Consider the following 8,994-nt stretch of genomic DNA (forward strand, 5'->3'; position numbering starts at 1 on the left):
AGAGAGAGAGAGAGAGAGAGAGCAGAAATGTGTGTTTGTTTGCACCTTAACTTCTCTGAGCCTATTGAGCCAATCTCAACCAAAGTTTGTATGTAAACACTATGAACTATGGGGAATGTCCCAAGGGGGTTAAAATTGAACTTAACCCTATTTCTATTTTGTAAATCCTGTTGGTTAATTACTCCCAGCCTATTGAATAAATCTCAAACAATCTTGGCAGGTTGACACTTTAGACAATGTTGAATATTCTAAAGAGTTTCAAGGTCAAAGATTGAAAGTTGCTGGACTGTTTCTCAAATGACCATGCTTTTCTCATGGTCAATGAGATGTAGGGTGTCCAAGGGTGGGATCATCTCGAAATTTTTATTTGTTGGTAGATGGAAAGCAAACTGCACATATTGTTTATGAAGAAGCTTTGTTATAATTTTAAAATTTTGAGATAAAAATTTATGTTCAAGTTATTACTTTGAAATATATGATTGTTGTTAAACTTACACTGTTGATGGGATTTTAGCTTGTACTTTCTATGAGTAGAAAATACGTTTCAGTTATACAGTAATCTTTGTTTGCAAAAATACAGTTCAGTTGTAAACTCATAAAATATAAAAAAATGATGAGATTTACCAACTATGAAATAACAGTTGGTTTAAAAACCTAATTAATTTAGACTTAAAAATCACCACAAGAAACACTTATATGGAATACAAGTGTGGTAGTCAGTGTCTGATTAGTTAAAAAAGAATATCTAGTACTAGCTAAAATGTTTACCCTGTAAATCAATGTTACTCATTATTCAGGAATTGATGCTAGAATGCATGAAGGCTAAAAGCTAGTAGTGTTTTAAAAATAGAAATTAGATAAACAGTAGAGAGCTCACCTTACTGAAAAACTTCACATCCCTTGTGGATGTTTTGAAGCTGCTACGTCGGCTGTAGTTAGCACTAGGTTTCAGCACCTTCATGTTAATAGCTGCTACATCAAGGTACTGCAAAAGCTTTTCCAATAAAGAGGATGCAAATCTTCTCTCTCCAGCTGTTGATGATGTTGTTTGTTCAGACTCTGTTCCATGTCTTTTCTTCACACTATAATCATGGGGTTTATTTTGAACATCATGAGCATCTTCAGCTTTCTGACGTAGCCTGACATTGGTATGATTCATGTGCAGCACAGTCAATCAAGCCAAGTCATGCCATCAGGAAGATTTCCACAAGTTCATGGTAGTCAGTAAAACATGCAGGAGATTTTAGCAGAAAACAGAACGATACAAAACCACATGGAGATATACAAGGTGGAAAAGCAGTAAGAGAAAAAAAATGGATGACTGACTTTTCTACATGCAAGATTCTAAAACCCAGAATGCACAAAAAATTTTCAAGCAGAACGTATATATATATAAATTTCAAAATCACCATACCACATATAAATAGATTTCAAGTTAAAGTTTAAAAACCTTTTGTGTATATAAAAAATAATAACTAATATCCATATGATAAAGCAACAATTAAAATATTACATAAAAAAACTACGAATCTTTTAAATATTAAATCAATAAAACAAGTGATAATTTTTTAACACAATTTTGTGTGATCCCACAGTAGCCAGATAAATTTACTCATGTATTAAACTGAGTTATTATTGTTGATTAAGATGGAGATCTTGTCTGTAGTTGAATATATATAATCACTAATGATCCCACACTTGCATATTAAAATCAGCAGCTGCTCTGATTAAGATGTAATATCTGACTAGGTAGAAAAAGATTCATTAAACATATTCTACTTTTAGCCAAAGATTCTATTTGATATAAAAATTAGATAATAGGTTGAACAAGTGGCAAGTTTTTTATAGTTATTTGAGGAAGGATGACAATTTTGAGCTAGTACTCTTTGTCAGATCATATAGCTTACAACCATTGTAAGTTATAAGACCTGTGGAAGAGTGATAGCTCGAAACATCATCCTTCTTTGAATGAAAATATAAAAAAACTTGACAATTGTTCAATTTATTATTTAATTTTCATATTTTCGTTGCCTATGCAGTTTTAACTATATTTGATAAAATTGGTTTGAAACTAAGTTTATTAGAATTTTTTTGGTATTTTTATCTCCATTATCAGATATGTAGCTTGAAAACTGAAGGAAACTTTAAGTGACCGTAGGGATCTGGTGAAGAACAAGAAAATGATTAACTAATACTGGAAAAGTTGAGAAGTTGAATGACATTCCATTAGAAACAAAAACAATAACTTTAAGTCAAGCAAAATAAAATCTGAGCAAAGCATAAGAAAACGAATGATGTAACAGTTGATGCTGATGGTAGCACTATACAATAATATGATGCCAGAGATACAAAACTAGCAACAGAAAAAAAGCCCAATGAATTCAAAATCGATATTGTAAAAAAAAGTAAACAAACCATAAAAAACAGCACATGTAATTACAAAGCCTGTGCAGGTATTTCAGAAACATTAACATAAAATCATGTAACTATAATGTTAAAAATCGTGCTAATAAGCATATCATGCAATCAACCGAGAATAAAACTGGTTTAGTGTCATCAACTTTTATAATCCTACAGAAATGTCATGGTAAATATCCTAGGTGTTTTAATACTGATATAATCAACATGCTGAAGTGTCAGGTAATATCATACGTGTTTTAACAGAAATATGATAATCCTACTAAAATGTCATGGTAAATATCCTAGGTCTTTTAATATAGATATAATCATGATATTAATGTCAGGCAAAGGTTCTATGTGTTTTAAGAGAAATATGATCATCATACTGAAATGTCAGGGAACTGTCCAACATGATTTAACAGAAATATAATCACCATATTGAAACGTCAGGGACCTGGCCCGGTGTGTTTTAATAAAATATAATCACCATGCTGAAATGTCAGTTTATGTCATATGAGTTTTAATAGAAATGTCAGATAACAGTCCTATGTGTTTTAAAACACATCTTATGAACATCTTATTGAAACATTTTGGTATATATAGGTATTTCGATAAAGATATGATAATCTTACTAAAATATATAGCTGTAATGACTAACTGTTTTATATTCTAGATGTTTTAACAGGAGTATGATCATCATACTACAAAATATCCCTGTAATGACTCTTTTAGAAATCACACAATTATTTAATTCTTTTATGCATAACAAATCATTTTAAATGTCACTTGTGTTTGTCATTTAAATTATTATATATTTCTCTAAGCTACATGTACAAACTTTGTTTCATCATTGAAAATATAATGTGATAAAAAAGTATGAAACTTCAGGTCTTATTACTTACAAGCTACCTGATTCCTTATCTCGAATTTTTGGATGAATAGCTCAGTTTATTTATTTAGGGGGGGGTCAAAGAAGTTCAAGGTAAGCATAGCTACATACCCATAAACCTGAAATCCTTCATACTGCAGATATTTCAGAAGCTCTTGAGAGCGTTCTCTGTTCTTCCTTTTCTCTCTATCTGTCAGTAAGTCATAAGGAACCATTTGAGGATGAAGACCTCCACCTGAAAGTTAAAAATTTCTTTAAGAAAGACACAATTATTAAATAAATTTAAACATATCTTGATACTTTGATACATAAAAAAATATATATATATCATAACTGAATACCATATTAAACTGTACTATATCAATTTGAATAAGGATATGTTGTCAGCCCCATCAAAACACTGACATTTTAGAAGGACTATGAAGTAAAAACATATCTTCTTGGTAAAATAATAAAAAACATTTAAGACACACTTGGATCTTTTGCCAAATAGAGCAAGAGGTTTTATAATATCAAACTGTGAACAAGGTAAAGTCTATTAAGAGTGGAGATGTTATTCAGATTACAAGAAAACCAAAATTAGAAGGGGTAAGCTTAATGTTCATGATGTACTGTGTATCAATTCTTGCTCTCCACAGCCATTACTTGGCATGGAAACAATTATATAAAACTGTAAAACATTTATATTGTACAAATAAAAGGTGTAAGTGAAGCCTACCTTTAAACCCTCCTGTCCATCCATCTAACCACAAGCATTGTAAAATATATTACAAATATGACACCAAGGAACAAACAAAAATTCTGAAACATGAACAATAAATACATAAAATGATACAAGAGAACTTACAGATTATACAACTTAAAGCAATGGCAACCAGTTCCACTTACCAAGTTCTTCTTTCATCTTCTTGGCCCACAAATCATGAGCATTTTCTGCTAATCTTTCAGACATGTTCTAATGGGGACAATAACGAAAAACAATTCATGTCTAGTGATTTCTACTGTAATAAACACAAGTTTTTATAGTTCTGAACGTGGAAAGAAGAACTGTTTCAAAGAGAATACAAGATATACGTTTAAATATTCCAAATACACTACGTATAGTTACCTGATGTTTTTGTTTTTGGAAATTACATAGCACAATTCTTGATATCAAATAGCAGTGTTTTATCTATAATATTTAAATACACTTTTACAAAAATTCTATATAACACAACCACTTTTTGCTAAATACAACTAGAAATATAAAAAAGTATACGTGGTCACTATCAAAATTTAAACACTCACTTGCATATCTCTGCTTAGCGTTAGATTGGACATGTCTACTGGTTGGGGGTTGTAGTTATGTGGAGAATCACCTGACTGAAAAAAAAAAGAAGACTTATTGAATAAGCACAAGATTATGGTTATCCTAAAAAAGGTGAAAATTGTAATGAGCAACTTTAGGATGTTTAGATCATTTCTGCTTTGTTTACATTACCAACAACCACAGAGTTGGAGTCAAACATGAACAATCAATTAAAGCCCTTAAAACCAGGAAAGGACAAACAATCACAACCTACAACCACTACAGAAAAAATATAAACATGTATACAATGTCACATACACAGACACATATACATACATACTGAAACATTTTTATTTTTTACCTTATAATAAAATACCATCCTCTTCAGGTAGCAATGAAAATAAACATACATTTTAGAACTTACACCCAATTTGAAAATACCTTTTTTACAATTTAAATACATAAAAGCAGAATACATAAAATAATTAACTTTCTGTCCAACTGTTTCAAAGTCGACAATTCACTTGGAAAGGAGAAAAATTAAAAAAAGAAAGTTATGTGTGTGTTGGGTTAAATGTTATTTAATTTAAATAAAAAGATTAAAATGTATGAATAACAAAATTTATCAGTATTAACCAAAGTTCTGTGTTTCATGTTTAATAAGATCATTATCTTAACAGCCAAATTTTGTGCAGTTAAAAGCTGATTGAATTGTGATCTCCAAGTTTTGGGAAACTTTTTCATGTATTCCAGATAAGCAGCCATATACTCAATGAATACTTTAACACTTAGAGGACTATCGCAGAGTCCGATGCACACTCTGGATCCAACCAATTACTCCAATGACTGTTTACTGTTAGAGTAACACACCATCTCATGGCATACATTGATTACGTAGCAAAACTATGAACAATTTCATATTTACTATAATTTTCATTTTTAGTCTTTAATGTATAATGAGAGTAGGAAAATAGAATATAAACTAAAATCCACACTAGACCTATTAAATATTTGAAATATATTTATTTATATAGAAAGACTATCTGTAATTAAAAAAGACAGTTAATATAATATGAAGTTATTTGTAGTTGGGTACCATAACTGGGCAACAGTACCTGGTAATGGAAGATGCAGCCAGATGCAGAGTGTATGTTACACTACTCAATGAAGGACTGTTGGGGGTAAAATTACACTTTTTTTCTGTGACACCAATAACTACTTTACAGTGGTTGCTTAAAATAACTAAAAGATTTGTACGAACCATCCTGTACTTACCACATGAGAAGAAGTGTGGGACATGGTACCTTTTCCTCTGTCTCCCAACTCCAGCTTCCAGCCAATTGCAATTAAAGCTTTCAAAGACTCTCTTATTGGTTCTTTATAACGTTCTTTTTCCTTAATAATAATAAAAAGAGATAGAAAGAAGTTTTAAACAGGTTTATAGAATTTTCTACTTTTAAATTATATAACCATAATAGAACTGATTTTAGCAGTCTCTTCTTCTAGTTCATAAAATTCTAAAACTTCATTTAAGTAAGTAAAATCATTCAATGGAACCTTATGATAAATATCATTACAAAAAACATTTTTAAACAAAAAAACTATGAAAAAAACAGACAAAAGTTTGTTTTAAATATCAATTATAATAACTACAAACATTTGGCTCCATTACCCTGATAGATGCTCTACTTCTGAAAGTTTTTTACTGGTATTGTTTAAGTATAGAGAAAAGTATATATATGTCCAACTTGTCTAATCATTCTTATTATCCAAGGGCTATAGAGATGGGTGATAAGTATTATAACAGCTAACTTTGACTTAGCAAGTTTCTAAAAATAAAAATAAAAGACCATTCATATTGGATCAGAAATAAATGGTAAGACACAAGTCCAATGGCCTGGAAATTGCTACTGGCCAAGATTAAGTTAGATTTCATCTTATTGAATAAATGTTGACATTTGTTCTAATTTTTTATTCCTTACTCAATTCTACTGTAAACTCCAAGTATTTGAGTGCATGAGGCAATGAAAACAAAAAAACAGAACAATCATTAGGGAGATCATAAAAATCAGTAATAACCTGAGCATAATTAAGTAAAAACAAGTAGCTGCCACGAGTTCACAACAATCCATGTGTGGAATGAATTTATTTTATGTGCACAAGTATCAAGGCAATATGTGGATGTGTGCTACCAGTTATTTTTTGTTTTTTTTTAGACCATTGACCCTATTGGATCATTAGGCTGCTTTGCAATGCTACCAGTTGGTTATTTGAGCTTTAGGCCTATTGACTGCCAGGGTCATTAAGACCATCAACGTGTTGAGACTCCTCACCATTACTGAGAATGTGCATGACTGGAATAATTAAGTGTATGGCACTTGACTATCTGTTGTGCAGCCATGCAGCTTAGAAGGAACACTGGTTTACAACATGTTGTTTCTCTAGACTAAAGCCTTGATTTTTGTATTTAAAGAATCAAGAGGATAGAACCAACTATAACTTAACAACTGCATTAATGAACAGAGAAAAAAACTCATGCATGTAATTAGAGACAGTTGGTTCTTAGCTAATACATGGTTTTAAGATGCAAAAGCCTAAGATGTCCAAATATAAAAACACAGCTTACATTTACTTGAGCTATACACAATATGTGTGCAGCAAACTTATTTTCTTCTGAACATTGTCACTTTCAGAGACAATTTACTTATGAATAAGCTAACATGGTATATGCATTCATTTTTTAATAGTGAAAGTTTTACCTCACTGCAGTGAGGCAATAAATGGGAAGCCAGGAACTAATAAGGAGTGTTAAGGTGACATCATTCAATAAGTACTATCACTCAGGAAGTTTTAAAGAATTTAATGTTTTCATAAACTTGTTCTGGGTTAGGCATTTTCAGAAGCAGCAAAAGACTATCTAAATAAAGGACTCATTCATTTGTTTTGGCTCAAAGCTACACAATAGGCTATCTGCCAACTACAAGGAATCAAATTCTGGATTTTAGCATTGTAAGTTTTAAACTTAATGCTGATCTGTTGAGGGACAGACTCATTCATCGTAACTAATCTTTACATCATTAGAGCTAGTTGAGAAGTAAAATGGAAGTCAGGGCAAATAAATATTTTTATTATAGCCTGCATTAAACTCAGTTAGGGATGGGCTTCAAATGTTCCTTACACAAACTTTGTTTATAAAGCAAAACAAATTCAAAATTCCTGAATTATTTTTCCCTGATATCATTAAGTATCAAAGATATCATTTTTTTATTGTTAACACAGATAAACATATAATTCAGACAGTCTGAAGATATAATTACATTTCTATATATGAACACTTCTGTAAAATGTTGTACTAGAAACCACCAAATCACTTACCCATTCAGCCAGAAGATTGTATGGTTTCAATCTAGGATGCATTTTTCTTTCATAGTTCCAGTAATCACCATAACTCCACCCATTTTCAAACTGAAATTGAAAATACACTATAGCTGTCTTGTCAATAATATAACTTAGTTTATTTTGGTTACAAAAGTATCTGCTGTGACATAAATAAATACACATATATATATATATACTCCACCATACAAACATGTGTATCTAAAAACTGAAACATATTTATAAATGAAATTTCAAAACATCCTAATATAATTAAAATGTACTAAAAGGAAGAGGTATGAAGCACCATCTGCACCTTTCTGTTTGCCCAAGCATCATGATAATGTTCAGCAAATTTCTGTACAACATTGTTCAGTTCCGGATTCAGCTGGACACTGAAACAATAAGAAGTAATAACCTTTATATTTTTCAAAACTTATTGTTATTTTTAAAACACATATGTATTAAAAATTAATAACTGATATAGTTTAAATGGGGTCTAAATTGAAGCTTTAAAACTCTTCATAATACAACCATCATACAACGAAAGAATGTGCAGTCACTTTTATTCTGGAATTCTTTACATATGTTTTGAATTTCGTTTAAAGCTACATGAGGGTTATCTGCACTAGCCGTCCCTAATTTAGAAGTGATAGAATAGAGGGAAGACATCTAGTCAACACCACCCACTGCCAAATCTTGGGACTATTATTTTACCAATGAATAGTAGGATTGAATGTCACATAATGATGCCCCCATGACTGAAAGAGCGAGCATGTTTGTTATGATAGGGATTTGAATCCACGACCCATAGATTGTGAGTTGAGCATCCTAACCACCAGGCCATACCAGGTCATCCCTAAAGTGTAAGTACAGTTCTTTTAAATTTGAAGTTACATCTATTTCTTATTAAGTCAGTTCTATGTATTCTTGAAAAAAAAAGGTCCACTATCTTAATAGTATCTATTAAGGTTAAACCCACACTAAAAAAATGCTATGTCCATGGGTGGGTTTCAAATTGCACATGTCACAACTTTTACAG

At 31.0% G+C, this 8,994-nt stretch overlaps 1 protein-coding gene across 1 annotated transcript in view; it reads right to left on the reverse strand.

The window, feature by feature from the left end:
- LOC106468694 (ryanodine receptor-like) overlaps positions 1-8,994 on the reverse strand; it is a gene marked incomplete at its 5' end in the record, with an annotated part of 134,442 nt that overhangs the window by 88,991 nt on the left and 36,457 nt on the right. The window contains 9 exons of the mRNA XM_022397055.1: positions 496-524; positions 878-1,082; positions 3,401-3,524; positions 4,178-4,244; positions 4,577-4,651; positions 4,939-4,959; positions 5,853-5,972; positions 7,953-8,042; positions 8,269-8,347. Coding sequence (XP_022252763.1) covers positions 496-524; positions 878-1,082; positions 3,401-3,524; positions 4,178-4,244; positions 4,577-4,651; positions 4,939-4,959; positions 5,853-5,972; positions 7,953-8,042; positions 8,269-8,347 — 810 coding nt within the window. The remainder of the gene's footprint in view (positions 1-495; positions 525-877; positions 1,083-3,400; positions 3,525-4,177; positions 4,245-4,576; positions 4,652-4,938; positions 4,960-5,852; positions 5,973-7,952; positions 8,043-8,268; positions 8,348-8,994) is intronic.

This window comes from Limulus polyphemus, unplaced genomic scaffold (genome assembly GCF_000517525.1).
Source record: "Limulus polyphemus unplaced genomic scaffold, Limulus_polyphemus-2.1.2 Scaffold3117, whole genome shotgun sequence".
Classification (NCBI taxonomy): domain Eukaryota; kingdom Metazoa; phylum Arthropoda; class Merostomata; order Xiphosura; family Limulidae; genus Limulus; species Limulus polyphemus.